The sequence below is a fragment of the Megascapheus bottae genome, chromosome 25, assembly GCF_031878675.1.
Source record: "Megascapheus bottae isolate mThoBot1 chromosome 25, mThoBot2.hap1, whole genome shotgun sequence".
Classification (NCBI taxonomy): domain Eukaryota; kingdom Metazoa; phylum Chordata; class Mammalia; order Rodentia; family Geomyidae; genus Megascapheus; species Megascapheus bottae.
The window spans coordinates 3,626,626-3,648,904 of record NC_143533.1 but is presented as its reverse complement, the minus strand read 5'-3'; the positions used below and the strand labels follow the sequence as shown (position 1 = coordinate 3,648,904).

At 54.0% G+C, this 22,279-nt stretch overlaps 1 protein-coding gene across 2 annotated transcripts; it reads left to right on the top strand.

Annotated features, from left to right (window-relative positions):
* Positions 1–9,374: 9,374 nt before the first annotated feature.
* Positions 9,375–21,198, top strand: Nsmce1 (NSE1 component of SMC5/6 complex). 2 transcript variants are annotated; one of them, XM_090357876.1, is made up of 10 exons: positions 9,375–9,442; positions 11,872–11,946; positions 12,546–12,591; positions 12,734–12,904; positions 18,523–18,644; positions 18,789–18,866; positions 18,959–19,105; positions 20,182–20,298; positions 20,916–21,036; positions 21,114–21,198. In XM_090357876.1, exons 2-10 carry the CDS (start codon positions 11,875–11,877, stop codon positions 21,191–21,193), a joined length of 954 nt encoding a protein of 317 aa, XP_090214002.1. In that variant the 5' UTR covers positions 9,375–9,442; positions 11,872–11,874; the 3' UTR covers positions 21,194–21,198. The 2 variants fall into 2 exon arrangements, with proteins under 2 accessions (XP_090214002.1, XP_090214001.1); XM_090357875.1 differs by having other exon boundaries at positions 18,523–18,680.
* Positions 21,199–22,279: the final 1,081 nt, after the last annotated feature.

Below are 22,279 nucleotides of genomic sequence, written 5' to 3'. Positions count from 1 at the left end.
TCAGGCCTGAGTTTAAAACCAAGGACTGGCAAAAAAAAAAAAAAATTTCTTTTAAAGCTACAGACAAAAGCAGGTAATGACTAAGTCTAGAATAACTGGGATTCCTGCACGCCATTTCCAGGAATGCAAAATGACATAGCTGTCTGGTAAATGTGGATTTTTTTTTTCTCTTCCTTCTTTTCTTCCGGTCCTCCATCCCTCAGCACAGCTGTCCAGAGTGATTGTACATTCTACTTTCCCACCAACCGTGCAGTAGGATTCCTCCCCCACCCCCACATTCTCACCAATATGTATTGTTGTTTGAATTCACAATGGTGGTGGTCAATCTAACTGGGGTGAGATAGAATCTCAGAGGTTTTTTTTTTTTTTTTTTTTTTTTTTGCCAGTCCTGGGCTTAAGCTCAGGGCCTGAGCACTGTCCTTGGACTTTCTCAAGGCTAGAGCTCTACCGCTTGAGCCTCAGCACCACTTCCGGCTTTTTTCTATGTATGTGGTACTGAGGACTCGAACCTTGGTCTTCGTGCATGCTAGGCAAGCACTCTACCACTAGGCCAAACTTTCGGCTCCCCTCAGAGTAGTTTTGATTTGCATTTCCTTGATGGTCAGAGAGGATGAATATTTCCTCAGAAGTTTCTCTGCCATTTTTACCTCTTCTTCTGAGAAGTTTCTCCTCAGCTCTTTTGGCCATTTACTAACTGGTTGATTAGCTTTGAGAGGCAGTTCATTTCTTGAGCTCCTTGTACAGTTTGAATATTAGGCTTTTGTTGAATGTATTGCTGGTAAAGAGCTTCTCCTAGTCTAGTTTAGAAGCTATGTCCTTTGCTGTGCAGAAACATTTTTGTTTTTGCCAGTCTTGGGGCTTGAACTCAGGGTCTGGGCACTGTCCCTGAGCTTTTTGTTCAAGGGTAGTGATCTACCACTTGAGCCACAGTGCCATTTCTGACTTTTTCTGTGCAGATGCTAGGCAAGCACTCTACCACTAAGCTACATTCCCAGCCCTAAGAAACTTTTAATTTGGATGTAATCTCATTTGTCAAGTCTCTTTCCTATCTATTGTGCCCAGTTACTCTAAGTCTATACATATATGTATATGCATGTATGCATGATATATATATATATGTAGTCAAATATGCACTCTTCCTACTCAGAAGTGTATTAATCCTAGAGAAGTGAAAAATTATATTCACAGCCCTACATCTTTCTGCAAATAGGTTCAATTTTCTTCTTCATAATCCCAAACAGATGGAAACATTGCTGAGGTCTGTTGGCTAGCAACACATGATGTATCCTTACAAGGGAAGGCTCCTCAGCATTGGAGGGAAGACTCTCATAGCCTAGATGCATCACGCCTGTGTCTGAAATGCTTTCAGCATTATTCATGATAGAATGAGCCAGGCTCCAAATGCAAAGTAATATAAATCTATTTATATGACGAAGTATAGGGAAATACACCAGTGGTTGCCAAAGGTTAAGGGTGAGAAGAAAGGTCTGTGGCAAAGGGCATGGGAGAAGTTTGGGACTGAATATTCTGTATTGCTGGGTGTACTGGCTACTTAACGTTGCGTGCTAGCACCCTATTCCTGCCCTAGAACTGAAGACTAACAGCTGGGGTGTTGCTTACCTAGAGTGGAAAAAGCCCTAGCTTTCATCCCCAGCACCTCCAAAACCACAAGACTGAGATCTGAGGATGGTGGTTCAAAGCCAGCGGGCCCTAAAGACCATGAGATTCTTATCTCCAATTAACCACTAGAAAATGGGAAGTGGGGCTGTAGCTCAAGGGGTAGGGTGGTAGCCTTGAGCAGAAGAGCTCAGGGACAGTGTCCAGGCCCAGAGTTCAAGCCCCATGACTGACAAAAAAATAAAGAAAAAGAGAAGAAAAGCAATGATATTTGTCATCTAATTCTTCCAGTTTTTTGGTATGTTGGAAGAAGTTTATGATCAGCTGTTGGGGGGAAATAATAAAAAGATGTTGAGTGGCTGATAAATAAGTTTCTAGGAGCTGGTGGCTCATGACTTTAATCCTAGCTACTTAGGAGGCTGCGATCTGAGGATCATGATTCAGAGTCAGTCTGGGGAGGAAAATCCATGAGACTTTTCTCCAGTTAACCAACAAAACAGCCAGCTCAAGCAGTGAGCACTAGCCTTAAGCACAAAAGCTCATGGACAGTGTCCTGGCCTTGAGTTTAAGCCCTAGTGTACACACACACACACGTGATCAATGTTAAATAATAATACAGTGAAGGAAGTATTGCAAAGAGAAAAAGGAAATTGGTTGGGGATACTATTGCTATTTTATTTTCATTTTTATTTGTTGATTGTGGGGCTTGAACTCAGGGCCTGGGCACTGTCAAGGATTGCACTCTACCATTTTAAGCCACGGCTCTACTTCTAGTTTACTGGTGGTTAAAGATTAGTCTCATAGACTTTCCTTCCCAGGCCTGGCTTTGAACCACGATCATAGCCGGATCATAGCCTCCTGCATAGCTAGGCTTACTGACCATGGAAGTCCGGGGTTCTTCTTTGCAAAACTGTGGTCTTCCTTACCCCAGGTTGAAGCTATCCTTTCCTTTCCCAGAACCTCTGAGCTAACTCCCTCATGCTCTAAATTCAGCTCCAAGGAAAGGAGAAAAGCTGGCCGGCATCATTCTTTGCCAGGTGAACTCTATTCATCCTTCATTGTCCTTTTCTGAGGACCCCCTTGCCCTTATGGGAGCCTTTCCTGAATTTCTTCTTTGGGGGGGACACAGACAGTCGTTCCATTCTCTGCAGTTCCCCCAACCTGCACCTGCAACCATAAAGGAGGGCTGGATTTCTCCAGAAATGCACCACGTGTGGTAAGAATTTCTCATCTCATTATCAAGTGAAGTCTGAGGCCAAGCAATTTACAACTGTCCCAGAGTGGAACACACGCCTGCAAGGCAGTGGTTCCCTGGAACCTGGCTGCCTGGGGCTTCCAGGGGGGTCAGCCTGAGCGGTTGATGGGGGTGGTGGGGGATGTTCTCTGGTCCAGTAGGCATCCTCTCACTTTGTGGGGGAGAGAGAGACCCTCCCCTCGGGATGCCTCTTCCAGACGCTGTTTTGAGTGGCTCCTCGCCAGGTTGCTTTTCCCAGCAGTTTGATTGGCCCTGGGCAGGGTCCGGGGGGGTGGGGGGGAGGCCTGTGGCCCACACCCTGCTGCTGGGGGATTAGCGCTTACCTCACTGGCCTGGTTGCCTCATCTCCCCCCTGGGCTTTCCTCTGAACTCCCGGTCCTTTGAGGTCAAGGAGCGCTGGCTTCGTGGACCTTGACCTCCACACCACCACCCAAGTCTGGGCCCTTTCTAAGTGTGGGGGGTGTGTGTCAAGGGCACTTGTCTGTGCCTCGGTTTCCTGGCCTACAAGATGAGAACCTGCTCCTGGAGAACAATGGCATCGTTGTGTACGCAGACACGCGCACAAGCACTGCACGGAGCCAGAGCGCGCAGACCACACGTTCACACCACACTGCGCATGTGCACCACGCGCACGCAGTGCATGCGCCCCCCGAAAGCCAGCACTGCGCATGCGCGCACAGCTCGCACCCCCTCAACTTTGCACATGCGCACCACGAAGCGCCTGTGCCAAAAAAAAAAAAAAAGCAGCACGCATGCGCGCGCGCACAAAGCGCCCCTCCACCGTCCAGCGACTGCGTCTGGCCAGCCCGTGTGCACACACACACACACGCAGACACCCAACGCAGCCCAGCTCTCCCCATTTTCTCCATTTGGTGTCTGTCAGGTGGTTTGTGCAGCTGTCTCAGCTCCTGCGGGGAACACAATGGCGAGATGGCGCCCCTTCTCAGCCTTCTTTGGAGAGAAAGCCTGGCAGTGTGACCTAGTCTTGGGTGAATGGGATCTTGGAAAGGAGGGTACAGGAAACTTCTGGGAAAGATTTTCCTCTCGCCTAGAAGGAGCAATAGAAAGAGAGGTGTTGGACACAGTCAGGAAAGGAGGAGACTTGGAGCTGTGGCACCCGCCTTGCAGTTGGAATTCAGCCTAAAGAAAGCTGGAGAGGGGCCTTTGTGACATTGTTGTTCAGGTTCTGCCCTGACCCTCCCTGGAGTCCCTTATCTGGGAACAAGGTGTTAAATTAGACATGGAGTGATTTGGATGATGAAGACTGTGTGTGTGTGTGTGTGTGTGTGTGTGCACGCGGAGTCATAAACTCAAGGCCTAACAACTTGTTCCGCTTGTCTGCTTATGGCTAATGCTCTACCATGTGAGCCACACATCCAGCCCTGTTTCTTGGCTGCCTGTATTGGAAGATGGAGTCTCTCAGACTCTTGCCAAGGATAGCCTCATGATTCCCAGGTCTCAGCCTCCTGAGTAGCTGGGATTATAGGCATGAGCCACTGGCTCCTGTGAAGGCTGTAGGGAATATTTAATGATTATTAACTTAATGTTTAATAAGATATTTAATATTTAATGGAATATTCTGGTTTCAGCACTGTAAGTATTCACCGGTGTAGAATATTGTGAAAACCTTCAGTCAGAAACTGTAGAAAGCAATAGGGCCGAGATAGAATCTTAGTCTCTTGAGGTCCAGATAGCCAGGTAAGAGGGCTCTCAGTGAACCCTGTTTGCCTCCCAGTTTCTACTTTCCATCCAGACTGCATTAGCAGGTCAGCTGGCTGTCCACGAGGCCAAAGATGGCAACACACCTTGGCCTGGGAAAATACTGCTGTTGACTGATAGAAAAGAAGGTAAACACTGGTAAAAGAAAGCCCCAGAGCTGAATGCTGGTGGCTCATGACTGTCAACCTAGCTACTCAGGAGGCTGAGATCTGAGGATTGCAGTTCAAAGCCAGCACAGGCAGGAAAGTCCATGAGACTCTTATCTCCAGTTAATTACCAGAAAACACAGAAGCGGAGCTGTGGTTCAAAGTAGTAGAGTGCTAGCCTTGAGCAGAAGAGCACAGGGACAGCGACAAGGCCTGGAGTTCAAGTGAGCAAACAAACAGGAAAGAAGGAAAGGAGGGAGGGCGGGAGGACAGTAAGGAAGGGAGAATGGAAGGAAGGAGGGAAGGAAGGAAAGAAGGAGAAAAGGAAGAAAGAAAGAAGAGCAAGCAAGCACCAGGCTGGAGGTGTAACTCAGTGGGAGAATGCTATCCTAGGGGATGTGAGGCCTTGCGTTTCCTATCCAGCAGTTGCAAACATTGCTATAAAAACCCAAAATGTACAAAAGGCAGAGGAAAGAGACAGAAATGAAGAGCCTGCAATTCTCAGGCTCTTTTCATTCAGTCTGTCCCCATAGCCTGGCTCATTAACTCCTGGGCACCTGTGGGTAACAGGGTAACGTGACCTCTTTGGTTCTGGTCTGCTATCAGCTGGCAGAGGAAACCCTATTCCTAGCCAGTTATTCATCAGCATTGCTCACCTGGTTTTGATGAGCTGTCTTGTGCTGGAGACACTAGCTCTGTGTGCTACTGAGAAAAGAGATGGAGGATGGGCTTTGCGTCTCCTGTTTCTGGTTAATTCTGTGGGCTACAAAACATTTCGTGGGAAAGACCATTGTGTGGTGTAGTTTTAACCACGATAACCACCGGTCTCCGGAGTACCTGGCATGGTCCCTCTGTACCTTCATGCAGTGCTTTGTACTTTCAGGTCTGGGGGTCAAAATGAGCTAAAAAGGGAGGGGTGTGTTGCTTTGGCTCACTCCTGTCATCCTAGCTACTCAGGAGGCTGAAATGTGGGAATTGCAGCTCACAGCTAGCACGGGCAGAAAAGTCTCTGACATGCGTGTAGCTCCAATTAATCACTGGAAAACCAGAAGTGGGGCTGTGGTTCACGAGGTACACCACCAGGACTGAGCGAAAAAGTTAAGGGACAGGGCCGGGAGTTTGGCCTAGTGGAAGAGTGCTTGCCTAGCATGCATGAAGACCCGGGTTCGATTCCTTGGTACCACATACTTAGAAAAAAGCCAGAAGTGGTGCTGAGGCTCAAGTGGTAGAGCTCTAGCCTTGAGAAAAAAAGCCAAGGACAGTGCTCAGGCCCTGAGCTTAAGCCCAGGACTGGAAAAAAAAAAAAAAAAAGAAAAAGAAAAAAAAACAAACAAAAAACAAAACAAAAAAAACAACAAAAAAAAACAGTACTCAGGTCTTGAGTTCAAGTCCTACTACATGCGTATGCATGCCTGTGCATGCACACATGCACACACCTATTTAATCCTGACGCCTTTGCCTTTTCTTACCTCTCCAGTCACTTTTCTTTTCTTTTTTCTTTTGGTTGGTTGTGGGGCTTGAACTCTGGTGTTGTTTCTGAGCTCTTCAGCTCAAGGTTAATGCTCTACCACTTGAGCCACAGTGCCACTTATGGTGGTTAATTGGAGATAAATCTCACAGACTTTAGTGCCTGGGGCTGGCTTTGAACCACCATTCCAAGATTTCAGCCTTCTGAGTAGCTAGGGTTACAAGAGTGAGCCACCAGCGCCTGACCCGTGTGTGTGTGTGTGTGTGTGTGTGTGTGTGTGTGTGTGTGTGTGTGTGTGTTGGTTCTAGGGCTTGAACTCAGGGCCTGAGTGCTGTCCTTGAGTTTCTATACTCAAGGCTGTACTACTTGAGCCACGGTTCCACTTTTGACTGCTAGAACTGGTGCTGTGACTCAAGCGGTAGAGTGCTAACCTTGAACACAAAGAGGCTCAGGATAGAGCCCAGGCCCTGAGTTCAAGCCCCAGGACTGGCAAAGAAAACAAAAAGAGTCTCATGCCCAGGCTAGCTTCAAACTGTGATCCTCAGATCTCAGCCTTCTGAGTAGCTAGGATAGCATCCAGCTTGTGTGTGCATGTATATGCATTATATATTATATAATATATAGAGATCCATTTTCTTATATCTTGAATCATCATTGTCATAATTTCTTCTGATCTTGAAGGAAAGTGAAGAAATATAAGAAAGAGCCTGGTGACTTCTACCTGTAATCCTAGCTTCTCAGGAGGCTGAGACCTACAGCATAGATGTTTGAAGTTGGCCCTGAAGACAGGAAAATTGGGAAACTCTTATCACCAATGAACCAGTAGAAACAAACAAACAAAACCAGAAGTGTGCTGTGGCTCAAATGGTAGAGTGCCAGCCAGCCTTGAGAAAAAAAAAAAAGGTTCAGCGACAGTGCCCAGGCCTAAGCCCCAAGACCAGCATAAAAAATTGTAATGGGGCTGGGAGTTTGGCCTAGCGGTAGAGTGCTTGCCTAGCATGCATGAAGACTGGGTTCGAATCCTCAGTACCACATACATAGAAAAAACTGGAAGTGGTGCTGTGGCTCAAGTGGTAGCACTCTAGCCTTGAGAAAGTCCAAGGACAGTGCTCAGGCCTTGAGTTCAAGCCCAGGACTGGAAAATAATAAAAAAGAACTGAAAGAGGGGGGAGGGAAATGGGGACCAAGACATGAGAAAGGGTATCAATGTATGTGAATTAATGCACCTTCTATCTGGCGAATATAATGTAACCCTTCTATTAATTACAATTAAAAATATATGAAAAAAAAGAACTGAAAGAAAACTATTTAGGGGATGGAAATATTCTGTGTCTTGATTTGGGCCATGGTTACATGGACACATGCATTTGCTAAAAATAAATCCACACCCAGAAAAACAAAACACCCATGAGGGGTCCCTGTGAGGGAAAGGGGGGTCAGTGTTCTATATTTTGATAGGATTTGCTTTGCATGGGTGAAGGTATTTTGTCAACACTCACCAATAGGTTCAGTTCAGCTCTGTGTGTTTCATTGTATGAGCCTGGCAACTCCTATCTGTAATCCTAGCCTCTCAGGAAGCTGATATCTAGAGAATAGATATTTAAAGTCAGCCCAGATAGGAAAATCCATGAGGCTCTTATCTCCAGTGAATCACCAAAAAGGCCAGAAGTGGTAGAGTGTTAGCCTTGAGAAAAAAACCCCCCAAAAACCCCAAAAGCCCCTAAGGGACAGTGCTCAGGCCTAGAATCAGCACACACACACACACACGCACACACACACACACAAATTTACACAAATATCACATGCAATGTGATTTTGTGGTTTTAATTTAAAACTACAAGTTGGCTGTCTTTTTTTTCCCCCTCCCCTTCAGAGACTGGCATGATTGCAGAACGTCTCTGACATACAAGAGAGACTTCCTCCAGATAGATTCCTAGAAATGAAATTGCTACATGGGATGTCTCAAGTTCAGAAACATCAGCTCATCCATCAGGGTGGCTACAACACACACACACACACACATCAGAATGTGGAACTTTTCTCACCTTACAGCAATAATTTCTTTTTTTTTGGGGGGGGGGGTGGAGGGTTGGTTGATACTTCCTCTATTTTTTTTTTTTTTTAATGGCTCTGGGGCTTGAACTCCGTCACTGGGTGTTGTCCTCGAGCTTCTATGTTCCAGATTAGTATTGTACCACTTGAGCCACAGCTCTTCCTCTGGCTTTTTTTTTTGGGGGGGGGGGTGGGGGGGGCTGGCTCTTTGGAGATAAGAGTCTCACAGATTATTCTGCCCACACTAGCTTTGAACCACCATCCTCAGGTCTCATCCTCTTGAGTAGCTAGGGTGATAGGCGTGAGTCACCTGCATGCAGCTTTTCTTTTCGTTTTTAAATTTCCAACTACAGAAAGGTTATTTCTTTAGGTCTTCAAATGTCTCGCGCAGCCTCTGGCTCAGCCTCTCCTCGTGGATTTCTCCTGTCGGTTTGGGTTTTATTAACTTTTTCACATAGGTGTTAAAATCAACGAGGCAGGAAGCTGCGCCCTTCCGGCGCTGTCCCCCAGCCGCAGGGCGGATTGTCACTGCAGGTGTGTCCCGGCAGCCCTTCAGGGTCTCAGGTGTTGGGGTTGTTGGTTGTTTTTTCTTCTTTTTCACGGTGGTTCACGAATGTGGTCTGCGCTTCCTTCGAAGCCCCTCCGTTCCGCTGGTTCCTCCGAGAACGCGTGATCAAGACGGCTGTCATGGTGGAGCTTCCCCCCCTCTCTGCCCTCGGGGCCCTGCAGCCGAGCAGGGCTGGGCCTCCCTGGTCCGCACCGCCCCCGTCTGGGCGCACAGACCTGGGGGCGGTCAGCGCGCGGCCCGGCACCCGGGGACAAGGCTCCCGTGAGCGCTCCGAGCGCAGGGGGCCCGGACCGCATCCCTGGGGGCCTCCCGTTCCCGGGCCCCCAGCCTCACCCCCCTCACGGGCCCGGGGACGACTCTGGTTCCCCGGTTTCCCATCCCGGGCGAAACGCGCGGGAAACGGCGCTCCGGGCGGCTCCGCCCCCGCGTCGCCACGACAACGGCGCGGGCGGGTGGGAAACGGAACTGCGTCATGCAGGGGGCGGGGGAACCTCTGCCTAACGTTGACCAATTCGATGCCCCGTGTGTACATTCGCCCCGCCTCGAAGGAGGGGCCAAGGGCGACTTCCGGTCACAACCGCCTGCGCTTGTCCGGGGGCTTCCCGGCTCCGTGGAGGGTAACGGGCGCCGGTTCGGGGGCCGGGGGGGATGAGGGGGGGATGCGGTGGGCGGGGACGGAACGAGTCCACCGGAGAGGACAACGGGGTGGGCGAGACCGGCCTTGGCGGTCGCCCCGACGGCTGTGGTGTCCTGTGGAGCCTGCGGATTGTCGGGGCTTCTCCACGCTGGTGGGGAAACTGAGTCCCCCCTCCCCCCCTCCCGGAGGCCGCGGCCTGGACCTCGGCGCCCGCGTGGTCGTGGTTTTGGAGTCAGGGTCTCCTCGTGGGGGTCCTGGCTGGTCTGGAACCCCACAGACCTCTTCCCCCAGTCCTGGGAACACGCGCGGGGCTCGGGGTCCCCTCCCGCCTCTTCCTGGGGCCACCACCGCCCACGGTCACCGTGAAATACATGTGTCCCCCCCCACCCCAGAAAAAAAATAGAGCCCCAAGTTTCCCACCTGGATCTCCAAAGCTCAGGCCAGGCTTCCAAGTGGACACTTTACTTGTGGATTTCTGCCCTCGTGGAGGGCGGTGTCTGCGGTGGGAGGCGAGGGGGTGATCGCTCTTTGGTTTTTCTTTCTTTTTTTTTTTTTCTTCCTGCTGTCCCCGGGTTGGTGGCACCGTGTGACCTCGGCATGCTCCATCATTGACTCTGTGCCCACACTCCACCCTTTGGGCCCTCAGATTCCCTCCCCCCCCCACCCTCCACCTCCCTTTGTAAAATGAGGTCCGTGTATCCTTCCTTGTCACGTTCAGTGAGGTGACTGGCTCTGCAAGCATAGGCACAGGCATGTGTGAGGAGTGCGGCTGAGTTAGTTGAGTAGGTAAAAGATACCTGTGGGGGACCCTCTTGGCAGTCACTGTCTTCAGGAGACTTCTCTAGATTTGTGCACTCTTGCTTTCTCTCTCTTGCTTCCCACCGAAAGCGCTACACTGCAACCCGTCTACATTCTCCACCCCCTAACATTTGTGCTAGCTGACTGTTTTCACCTCTTTCCATCTTTATCTCGTGTTTACTTACTTAGGTGATAGTGGGGTTTGAAATCAGGGCTTTCTGTTTACTAGGTAAGAACTCTACTACTTGAATCATGCCTCTAGCCCTTCTTTTATTTTTCAAGTAGAATCTGTTTATTTTTGTTTGTTTGGTTTGTTTTCTCTCAGCTGACTGGAATTTGAACCTCGTATTTGCACTTCCTCTGTAGATAGGATGACAGGCTTGTGTGCTTCCATGCCTAGCTTTTCATCTGTGGAGCTAGAGATCTTATGAACATTTTGTCCAGGGTGGTCTAGAACTCACAATCCCAGCTTCTGGAGTAGCTGGGATTACAAGTATGAGCCACCATCACATTCTGTCACATTATTATCATTACTTTTATTTTATGATTATTATTTTTGCCAGTCCTAGGGCTTAAGCCCAGGGCCTGAGCACTGTTCTTGGACTTTCTCAAGGTTAGAGCTCTTACCACTTGAGCCACAGCACCACTTCTGGCTTTTTCTGTATATATGGTGCTGAGGAATGGAACTCGGGTCTTTGTGCATGCTAGGCAAGGCCAAACTTGGGCCAAACTCTCCATCCTTATTATTTTTAAGTTAATTTTTTGGTGCTAGTCCTGGGGCTTAATAAACTCAGGGCCTGGGCACTGTCCCTGAACATTTTTGCTCAAAGATAGTGCTCTACCACTTGAACTGTAATTCTTCAGTGGTTAGCTGGAGATAGTTACCTGGAGTATCCTGCCTGGGCTGGCTTCCAACCACCATCCTCAGATCTCAGCCTCCTGAGTAGCTAGGACAACCAGCCAGTGCCCAGTGCTAGCTGTTTCCTGTGAAAGTGGCCCCATCTCTTTGTGCTGGTTGTCTTTGGGGCTCTGTCCTTTTCCATGACCTTGATGGATAGCTTTAAGTTTCTCCTGCTTGAGACCTGAAGGGAACCATGACTGCCATGGTTCTCAATTTGCCTGTGGTCAGACCTCAGGCATGTGCTGTGCCATGTCCAGTGCCGGGTATAATGGGTGCACAGTACAGCCAGGGCCTTGACCATTTGACAGGATCCCACTGCTGTGTTGCTGCACTTGGGGAGGAGGAGGAGGAGGAGGAGAAGGCTTGATGTGCTGCACCGGTGTGGTTCAGTGACTGTGGCCAGGACCGCACTGCGGGCCACAAAGAGAAGTGGAGGCAGGAGGGTGAAGGGTGCTGGGAGGAGAGGGCGAGTCTCACCCAGGGTTTGTATTTTTGTCCTGGAACTGTATAGTGGGCATTGGGGGGGCAGAGGTGATCACCACTTGTAGGGGGTGGGCATGGGGGGGCAGAGGTGGGCACTTTCCTGTGTCTGATGCACCTGCTGGGGCCTGGCAAGCCGTTATCCTTGTCTCCACTTCAGCTCTCTCCTCTGAGCTTCCTGCTCTGTCTTCCTGTACTATGCTTCAGGTCACTAACAAATTGCCTTTCAGATCATGGAGTCTCCTGAAGTGAAGCTTAGCACCTCAGCCTCCCCCGCCCCACTGCAGCCAGAAGCTCCTCCAAAGGTGCTGGGGGGGCCTAGGGATCCTTTTTTTTTTTTTTTTTTTTTTGGTGCCTAGGGTTTGAACTCAGGGCTTGGGGACTACTATCTCTGAACTTCCTAGTACCACTTGAGCCACAGCTCCACTTCCGGCTTCACTTTTTATTTATTTTTTTAAATTATTTTTTGGTGGTTAATTGGAGATAAGAGTCTCACAGACTTCCCTACCCTGGCCGGTTTTGAACTTGATCCTCACATCTCAGCCTCCTGTGTAGCTGGGGTGCGGGCATGAGTCAAGGGCACCTGGATCCCTGTTTTTAACGTGCCCCTTAGGTAACCACTAAGAGCAGGCAGGTTTGGCAAGTCCCCGGTCTGGCAGCACCACGTGGCTGGTAGCTTCACCCCGCAGGCACTTTCTGTGGAGGGCCAGGTGTTTGGATCAGAGCTTGCCCTGCACTTTATCAGCCCCGATCTCTGTGGTCTGCGGAGAGATAATGTTTTATTAGAGAGCAGACACTATAACGAACAAGTTCACCGTCTTCCTGTGATTTATTAGCGCTTTGGGGGAGAAGAAAGGCGACATTCAGTGTGTGCTAAGCACCGAGTGCTATTGTGATTTTATAGGGAGGACACGAGGCCCCAGCACAGTTCGCCCAAGGCCACAGCCCGGGTAAGTGAGGGAGGGGACTCCAGCGGTGGCAGCGTGCGTCCACCCCCTCCCCCCACGCACTTGTGTCTCCGCGGGGGACCTGGGTGCGGGGAGCCCCCAACCCCGGCCCTGTGGAGATGGTGAGGCTGCCCCTGTCTTTCAGCTCCTCCGGCCATGCAGGGCGGCGCGCGGCGCGCGGGCCTGGCCGGCATCGAGGGCGACAGCGTCATGACGGACGTCCACCGGCGCTTCCTGCAGCTGCTGATGACCCACGGCGTGCTGGAGGAGTGGGACGTGCAGCGCCTGCAGAGGCACTGCTACCAGGTCCACGACCGTGAGTGACGCCCACCCCGCCCCGGCCCCGACCCCGACTCCGCGGACCAGACCCTGGGAACCGGCGGGGGGCGGGGCCGCCACTGATTGGTCAGGGCCGCGGGTCTGTGGGCGGGCTTGTGAATGCAACCGGAAGTTGGTGTTCCTCTGGTGAGAGGCCCTCGTGTTAGGTCCGGGCGACTTGCCCTGCTCTAATCACACCTGGGAGTGGGAGCAGGAAAGGGCCTGGAAGACGGGCCGCCCCGAGCCTGCTCTCAGAGTGGCGTGGGGGTGTCCACATGCAAGCATGGCCTTGTAAGGGTCATCTTTGCTACTTCTGATTCAGGGCAGCAGAAGTGGTCGGTTCTTGTTTTGTAGTTGTTTCTCCTTGTACTTTCTGGACAGTCGTGAGGAAGGTGGTCTTGGAGTCTAGGGAGTATGCAGGACAGGAGGTGAAGCAGAGGAGGGCTGAGGGCCGAGGCGAGTGAGAGGGAGGGCTGTCTGGAGCCAGAGGTGGAAGTTCCTTGATGATGACCAAGGGTCCAAGTGCACTGTGCACTCAGACCCATGGAAGTCCTGTGTGTACGCCATGGTCAGGACCAGGTCAGGGGTTCACGTGTCCTGAGGCAAGGAGGCCGTGGGCCCTGCTGTACGTGTCTGGACCTTCCTGCGGTGACGACTGGGGGAGAGGGGAGCCCTGTCCACACACTGCGTAGGCTGCTGAGATTTGAACACAGGATGTGATGTAATTGATGTGGCCTGGCAGAGCTGTGGCTGGCTGTAGACAACTGAGCTGTGGAGGCCAGGCATCTTTGTTCTGAGTGGGAGCATGACTCCTGTCCACCTTGCTTCTCTTGCCCTTCAAGAGCCCCTCTGTGGCCTCCTGCTGTGGGGCGAGACTCTTATCTAGGTTCTGGGTTATCTGCACAGTGGGATCACCACCTTCCTTTTAGTTCGTCTTCTTGTAAATTCTGAACTTGGGCTTCCATGGTTGATGGGGAAGTTTTACGGTTCATGCCAAGAGTCAGAATGAAAGTGTTTTCGCCTCTCTTTGACCTTTGAAGCTGTTATGATCTTGTTTAGGAAAGTCCTGTGGACTGTGTCTAGGAACTGTGTTGCAGGAGCATTCCTTGCTGGGATGGTTCGAGGCTGCCGTGAGGACCAGCAATTCCAGATAGCCCCTGGTCCCAGTAGCCACTGTGTCTTCCTGAGGCTGCTGTACCCACCTGCCAGTGATGCCAGGTGGTGACAGATGTGTGGGGAGTGTGTGCTCCTGGACTCGAGTGGGGCTGCAATGCACTGCCACTCACTGATGGATCATGGGAACCCATAGCCAGACACAGCGGAGTCTCACACATTGAATTAAGACATGTTAAACTCTGGGAAGCACAGTGATACACGCCAGAAGCTGTTATAAACCAGAAGTGGTGCTGCTGCGTGCCTGGAGTTCTGGCTATGTGCCTGCAGGCTGAAGCAAACTGTTTGAGCCTAGGGCCAGCCTGAACAACCTAGCAAGATCCTTTTCCCCCCCCTCTTTGTTCAGTTGTGGGTCTTGAATTCAGGGCCTAGGCGCTGTCCCTGAGCTCTTTTGCTCAAAGCTAGCACTCATTACTTTGAGACACAGCTCCACTTTATTTTCTGATGGTTCATTGGAGACAAGAATCTCACAGACTTTCCTGCCCAGGCTGGCTTTGAAGTGTGAACCTCAGATCTCAGCCTCCTGAGTATCTAGGATTATTGGTGTGAGCCACCAGTGTCCAGCCAAGATCCTTTCTTATTTATTTATTTATTTTTGCCAGTCCTGGGCTTCAGCTCAGGGCCTGAGCACTGTCCTTGGACTTTCTCAAGGTTAGAGTTCTACCACTTGAACCTCAGCACCACTTCCAGCTTTTTTTTATGTATGTGGTACCGAAGAATGGAACCTGGGTTTTCATGCATGCTAGGCAAGCAATCTACCACTAGGCCAAACTCCCAGCCCCGATCCTTTCTCTTTTAAAGAAAGGAAATTACAGGCTCAAGACTGTTGTCCTGGATACTCACAAGGCTGAGCTGAGGGTCAAAGCTCCAAATCAACCTAGATTGGAAGTCTGTGAGACTACCTCCAGTTAACTAGCAAAAAGCTGGAAGTGGAGCTGTGGCTCAAGTAGTAGTAAAGCACCATCCTTGAGCAAACAAACAAACAAAACCCCACAAGAGTTAGAGGCCCTGAATTCAAGCCCCATAACAAGCAAGCACACACATACAAATCAACAACAACAACAACACCAAGAAAACACTTAAAAATGAAAAGGAGGAGGCAAGATGCTGGGGGAAGTATTTGTAAATCTTGTCCCTGATAAAATGATGAATATCCAAACACAGAGAACCCTTAACACATAACAGTAAGAAAACATACAACCTGATTTAAAAAAAAAGGCAGGAGATTTGAAGAGGTAATTCCAGCAAGTTTTGCAGGTTGCACACAAGCAGTGAGAATCTTCCCAGTGTTAAGGCAAGGCAAATGAGCAGGGAAGTGGAGGGGTGGGATGGGCCCAGAGCCTGGCAGTCCAGCTCACACTTAGCGTGCAAGGTGGTGTGGGTTCAGAAGAGAACTGGGGCCACTGGCAGTCAGGTGTGGTCAGCTGGACTGAACTCTGACAGGAGAGGGGCATAGGACTGGGCACCAGCCTTGCCCTAGTGTCTGGGCAGAAGTGCAGGCTGGGTTAGGAGTCAGCACCCCTGGCACTGGGTGGAGGGGGTTGTGCTACCTCTGTGAAGCCCCAAATGACAGCAGGGCAGCCTGCCTGCCGCTGTTTGCGAGCGTCATCACAGGAGAGGCTGGCTGATGGTATCTGGGCTGAGTTTGCTAGGGCTGCGGGCAGCCTTCGTTGTGGTCTGGGGTAGGAAGCCAGCCTCTCTGGCTGTGGCGCTGCGGGAGCCTTGCTGGTGATGGGGCCGACGGCTGTAGATTGGGTTGAGGTTCGTTTTGTGTACGTACTAACTGGACTCCATGTGTCCCTGGGCTCAGTCTCGGCAGGATGAGCGTGGTCATCCGCTTTCAGCTGCTCTGTGTCTGGCCTGAGAGGCCCACGGCAGCCCGTGTGGTGATCAGGGGGCCAGACAGCCTCTCTGCCCTCTGGCTGCCCCAGCACTGGGATTGCTCCACACTGCCAAGCCCACTTTGTCCTATAGTGGTTCCTATTGCTACAAATTAATTATTGCCGGAATAAACAGAGCACTAAGAGAGGTTGCTTTACAACCCCCTGTGGAGCCCTATGGACGTGGCCAGGCCTTTGATGGGCAGCAAGGTTTCCACCGAGCGGTGCCAGGCAGGGGTCCCATAGCTGCGGCGGGCAGTACCTGTGTTCTGTCCAGGAGACTTTGCTCACTCAAAGTGCCAGCTGCCTTGCTCTCCCTTGCACAGCCCTCGTTAGCTCCAGGAGGGGTGGTTGGGGGTCACAGAGCCCCTCGAGAGGTTGGGGTGTGGACCCAATCAAAGGGCAGTGCGGAGCAGCTGAGCCAGCAGCCGATTTCTGCTGGGAGTGGTGGTTCAGGGATCTAGGATTCTGGAGCCAGTGTCAGCAGGACGGTGATGGGCGAGGCTGGACCACAGGCCTCGGGCCGGGGCAGCACCCTCTGGGTTCCTATGACCCCCCCTCCTCTCCAGCAGTGCTGCTCCAAGTGCATCTGTGGAGAGGCTTGTCCTCCCTGCCTGAGCCCACTTTTGGTGCTCCCTTCCCTCCTCCCTGTCCCCCACCTCCCGCTGGTCCAGCTGGCCAGTCACTGTCTAGAAGAGAGAAGATGGTCGAGGGGATCCTTGCCAGTGCTGCTGTGGGCGCCCCCTCACCACGCCACCCTGCCCACTTCTCAAACATGCGGCGTGTCCTCGGGAGGCCTCAGTATCACTGCTCCCAGCTCAGGGTCACATGCCAGCTCCTGGCCAGGACTCTGTCCCTCAGCAGTCCTGTGATCTTGAGCACGTCCTTCCTCTCCCCACCTCAGCGTCCTCTTCCCCGTTAGCCTATGGCAGTGGGCCCCTGGGGCTTATTTTTGCTCTCATTTTGTGCCTGAAAACAGTACTTTCCATCTTTGGTGAGCACTTTAGAACAAAACTGTTTGTTGGGCAGCACCCAGGTAGCAGACTTCCTGATTGAATGCCAGCTGCTCCTGTGTGCAGTGAGCCGGGCTCTGGGCAGCGTCAGGGTGTAGGGGCCTCTGGTGTGGCAAGATTAAGTATTATTTAAGAGAAAATGAGAAACTCCACCCTCAGCAGAAAAACCCGTTTGTTGAAGTGAACTGGAGGAGAGTCCTGGCTGAGGCCCGCCATGAACTCCCCATCTGTCCATCCGCCCATCCCTTGCATGCTTCCCCATGGGGTTCCTTGGGAGCTGATCCACTCCACAGGGGCCAGGTCCCGTGGTGCAGGTCCAGGCCAGGCGCTGGCTCCCTGGCCTGAAGGTCTGAGCGCTCCCGGGTAGCAGCGTGTCTACTGCCCCCTGCTTCTGGCAGTGCTTGCTGGCGTCAGGCTGCAGGCCAGGTGCAGGGGTGGTGGTACTGGGATCTGGTGTCTGGGATGAGATCAGGTTTGCTCTGCAGGACAACGTGTGGCTCCATGCCTGCTGGCCCTCCGGCCTGGGACTGGGGATCTGGAGTCAGGCAGGCCCAAGCTTTGTGTCCAAGTTAGGGAAACTCCAAGCAAGTTATTTAATCTCCCTGCGCCTGTTGTGTATAGAGAGGACGGTAATAACTCAACTTGCGGAGGACGTTGTCATGATGGAGTGCAGCCAGCCAGTGAGTGGGGAGCCACAGCCGCCCTTGCCCACCCATGGCCCGTGAGGACAGACGCCCTGTTACCAGGCCAGCACGGCGCCCACGCACACCATCGACGTCACCAGCGCAGGCTAGACAGGCGCCGACCGTCCTGGTGAGGGCACCCTGCTCCCCCAGCGTGCAGGGCTGGGGGTCAGGACCTGGCTCTCCCTATGGTTGGACTCCCTTTGCTGGCTGCAAGAAATTGCTCTGATCCAGCCCTGCCTGCAACAGCTGGGCTGTTTTGGTCGAAGCTTGCCTTTCTCAGCTGGCTGGGGCTGCTGAGAGGGGAGCAGGGCTGGCGTGGCCTCTCTGGGGTTTCCAGGACTGGAATCGTCCCCCAGGAGCACAGCTGTGGTCTTTGTGCATGAGGGGGTGGGGCTGGAGCAGTGTGGACAGGAGGCTGGGACACGATAGGCTGGAGGTGAGCAGGCTGGGTGGCTCTCGAGAAGGGGGGACTTCATCCAAGGTCACCCAGGTGAGGGCAGCCTTGCCTAGAGCCCTGTGGCCACTGTTGGGAAGCCAGCGGGGCAGGGAAGAGTCATTCCCAGTGGACGTGGAGGAGGATGCGGATGGGGGCTCTCCTGGGGGAGTGTGGTGTGGAGCCGAGGCCTGGTGATGGAGTTGCCACAGGTGGTTGGTCCCTGGCCCACGTGAAAACCTCCCTGGTCCTGGACCCGTTCAGGGGTCCCCTGGGCTTTCTGCGCCCTCCACCCTTGGCAGGCCTCAGCTTGTTTCTGACTGCCCAGCAGGGTGGCCCAGGGCCCTTGTGGCTGGGCAGCCATGGGATGGATGGCAGGAGGCAGCCTGGCCTTGGTGCTGAGGCCCACCCCTGTGCCTGTTTATTTCCAGGCAGTGCTCCCGTGGAGAAGCTGGAGGACTTCATCCACACCATCAACAGTGTCCTGGAGTCCTTGTACATAGAGATCAAGAAAGGAGTCACGGAAGATGACGGGAGACCCATTTATGCCCTGGTAATGGGAGGCAGCGCCCTCCAGTGGTGTGCTCAGGCGCCACAGCTCATCTCCTGGATGCTGCTGCTTGTGCTTCTGGCCTGACCCTCCCCTCCAGGGTGTGAGGGAGGCCCACCCTGAGCACTGTGACCACTTCACTTTTAGGTCAATCTCGCTACATCTTCCATTTCCAAAATGGCCACCGATTTTGCTGAGAATGAGCTGGATCTCTTCAGGAAGGCTGTAAGTGGAAGAGCCCCCCTTACCCACTGCGGGGTGCGGAGGTGTGTGGCGGCCCTGTGCCTTAATCCACGCCCCTGCCACGCATCTTCCAGTTGGAGTTGATCATTGACTCCGAAAGTGGCTTTGCTTCTTCCACCAACATTTTGAACCTGGTGGATCAACTGAAGGGTAAGAAGATGAGGAAGAAGGAGGCGGAGCAGGTGCTGCAGAAGTTCGTGCAGAACAAGTGGCTGATTGAGGTGCGTGTCCTCGAGCCTGGCTCATTCACAACCCTCTCCCCGGTTATCTGCTCATGTCTGGGAGCTGGCCCCATGCCCACTGGGATGCCCTCAGGGGCCCCGCGAGGGGGCCTTGGGTTGTGGTGGCTCAGCTGGCAGCTCTCCTGTGAGCCACACTTTACTGGCCACATGCCAGGAGGTGAGAGGGAGGAGGGGGAGAAGAGAGGCTCCAGCTCCTGGGGTCTCCCAGCCCCGGGCCAGGACTGGCTTCTACTTTGGAACAGAGCCTGCAATCTCCAGCTCCCGTGGTGGTGGCATAAGGGCCACTGGGTGGGAGGGAGGGGCCTGGCTGGGGGGAGAGCCCCTGCCCAGGATGGAAGAGGCTTTTGGTCCTTTCCCAGCACTGAAAACAAATTCCTGCTTGCAAGATGGAGGCACAGCCTACCTCCCCTAAGTGGAGGGAGTGCCTGGGCAGTGGGACAGGCTTCTTTTTTCCTGGCCTCTGCTCCCGCATGCTGACCCAGTTAGTGTGTATTGCCACCACCCCTGACTCTGGATGGGATCAGACCAACTGAGGCCAAAGGATTTGCAGAGCCTACCCAGCGCCAGAGCCGGGCCTGCCAGGTGTCCCTGCTGCTCAGCTGAAAAGCTGACCACACAGCCCTGCCTTGGCCAGCGCCCTCAGGCCATGCCGTGGGGACTGGCCAGAGGTGGGAGTCAGGAGGCCCCACATCGCGGCCTGTCCCCCCTCCTTGTGGCCTCTTCTCCACCGGCCTGGGTGGGTCTTTCGCAGCTCCAGGCGGCTTTCTGAGCGCGCTGGGTGCTGGCAGCAGGCCTGGGCCCAGAGCTTGTCGTGGGGCTCCTCCCCTCCTTGCGTGCACACGGAACTCCACAACAGAGGGCGCGGGCGGGGATGGGGGTGGGGGTGCTGTCTTCTACGTCTCCTCCTCAGTTTCCCTGGTGGGAGGCGCTGCCATGAGGGCCGTTGTCTGGGGCTGTGGTGGAACGCGCACCCTCGCGCTTTGAGCTCGGGGCTGGGGACGAGCGGAAGCGTGGCGCTGGCTGAGCGCCGGGCATGGCCGGCTCTGCGCCCGCAGAAGGAAGGCGAGTTCACCCTGCACAGCCGCGCCATCCTGGAGATGGAGCAGTACATCCGCGAGACGCACCCGGACGCCGTGAAGACCTGCAACATCTGCCGGGGCCTCCTCATCCAGGTGTGTGTGTGTGTGGGGAGGAGGGGGCGGGGCCTCCTCATCCAGGTGTGTGTGGGGAGGAGGGGGTGGGGCCTCATCCAGGTGTGTGTGTGGGGGAGGGGGCGGGGCCTCCTCATCCAGCTGTGTGTGTGGAGGGGGCGGGGCCTCCTCATCCAGGTGTGTGTGTGGGGAGGAGGGGGCGGGGCCTCCTCATCCAGGTGTGTGTGGGGGGGGCGGGACCTCCTCATCCAGGTGTGTGTGGGGGGGAGGGGGCGGGGCCTCATCCAGGTGTGTGTGGAGGGGGCGGGGCCTCCTCATCCAGCTGTGTGTGTGTGGGGGGAGGGGCCTCCTCATCCAGGTGGGGTGGGGAGGGGGCGGGGCCTCCTCATCCAGGTGGGGTGGGGAGGGGGCGGGGCCTCCTCATCCAGGTGGGAGAGCGGGCGGGCCTCCTCCTCCTGCCTGCGGGAGGCAGAGCACGGGCGGGGCCTGGTCCTGCTGCCCTCGGGGGTCCTCTGGTTTTGCTGTCCCTTCGCCCTGCCATGCTTTGAGGGCATCACAGGCATCGAGCTGGGGCTGGGCATCGCATTTACAGTCAGCCCTTCCTGGTGGTGACGGCCCGCGTCGGCCTCTCGTTTCAGGGCCAAAGCTGCGAGACGTGCGGCATCCGGATGCACCTGCCGTGCGTGGCCAAGTACTTCCGGTCAGCGGCCGAGCCGCGCTGCCCGCACTGCAACGACTACTGGCCCCACGAGATACCAGGTGCGCGGCCGGGCGTCGGGCGGGGCCGGGAGACACGCCGAGCCCGGGCCTCACACCGCGCCCTTCTTCCCTTGCAGAAGTCTTCGACCCGGAGAAGGAGAGGGACGCTGGCGTGCCCAGGCAGAGCAGAAAGTCCCTGCGGGCCCGGCAGCACTAGGCCTCCCCGCCCCGCACACTCCCCCTTCCTCCCTTGTGTCCTGTTGACCTGTTTGGAATAAAGCCGCCCTGCGCTGCCACTGTGGAGGCCTCGCCCGGGATGGGCTGGGTGAAGCCTGCAGACTGCCTGTCTCCACCTGGCCAGGCTGGGGGCTGGAGGCGAGGCCTTGAACTCAAGGCCCCGAGTTCAAATCCCACATTATTTTCCAAAAAAGAAAAAGGCCCTGACCTGGCCTGTTCTTCCCCCAGACCCATTTTGTCCCCTCCATGTGGAAGCATGTTCACTGGCTGCCACTGCCCATGCCTGTTCTGCCTGTTGTCACTCATGGTACCCCACCCCTCAGCCCCACCCAGCCTGCCTGCCACTCACCACCACAGCTGCCACCAGGAAGTTCCATGCAGGTGCCAGACCTATGCCAACTCCCGGTCTTCCTGCCAATGTGACCCAAGGGCATCTGCACAGTGCTAGCTCCAGCCTGGCACCCGTCCCAGCCAGTGCCTCCTCATCCACTGCCCTCCTGGCTTACCTGGGCCCCCGTGGGGATCCTAGGCACATGAGACCAGGCTACCCCTTCCTGTCCCCACCCGTCTCCTGTGGTAGCCTCTAGGGCTTTGTCTCCACCAACCCATCCAGTGCCATCTCCTGTCTTGCCACTTGACTTGGTGTCCTGCCCGGTGGCCAGCACGGGGTGATGGTGTGGAGCAGGCTTTGGGCACCTCAGCAGGCTCTGGGCCTGCTGCATTTCCTTCAGCCGGGAAAGGGCCGGGTGTGCCCCCTGCTGGGCAAGGCATGAACTGCAGCTTAGATAGTTCATGAAAGCAGCAGCTCCCTCCCTCCCTCCCTGGAAGCCTCAGCTCCTGGCTGTGTGCAGGGGACGCCTGGCTCATCCTGCCAGCTTCCCAGCCTACAGTGCAGGTGGCAGCCTTCAGGCCTGCCCACACTCTCGTTGGCCTCCTCTGGTTCCCAAGCCTGGCCCTGGCTCTTAAGTGGCATCTGTCCGGATGGTGAAACAAGTTTTAAATCGCATCCTTTCTGTTTACTTTTACATTATTGAGATTCAACAAATAGACAAGAAGTAGGAGGCAA

What these genes read in the sequence shown, in the direction of transcription:
- Nsmce1 (XM_090357875.1), top strand. Translation starts at nt 11,875, where the DNA reads ATGGAGTCTCCTGAAGTGAAGCTTAGCACCTCAGCCTCCCCCGCCCCA. An exon ending in GCCGGGGCCTCCTCATCCAG is followed by an intron (nt 20,299 to 20,915) that starts GTGTGTGTGTGT and finishes CTCTCGTTTCAG; the next exon opens with GGCCAAAGCTGCGAGACGTG. An exon ending in CTGGCCCCACGAGATACCAG is followed by an intron (nt 21,037 to 21,113) that starts GTGCGCGGCCGG and finishes CTTCCCTTGCAG; the next exon opens with AAGTCTTCGACCCGGAGAAG.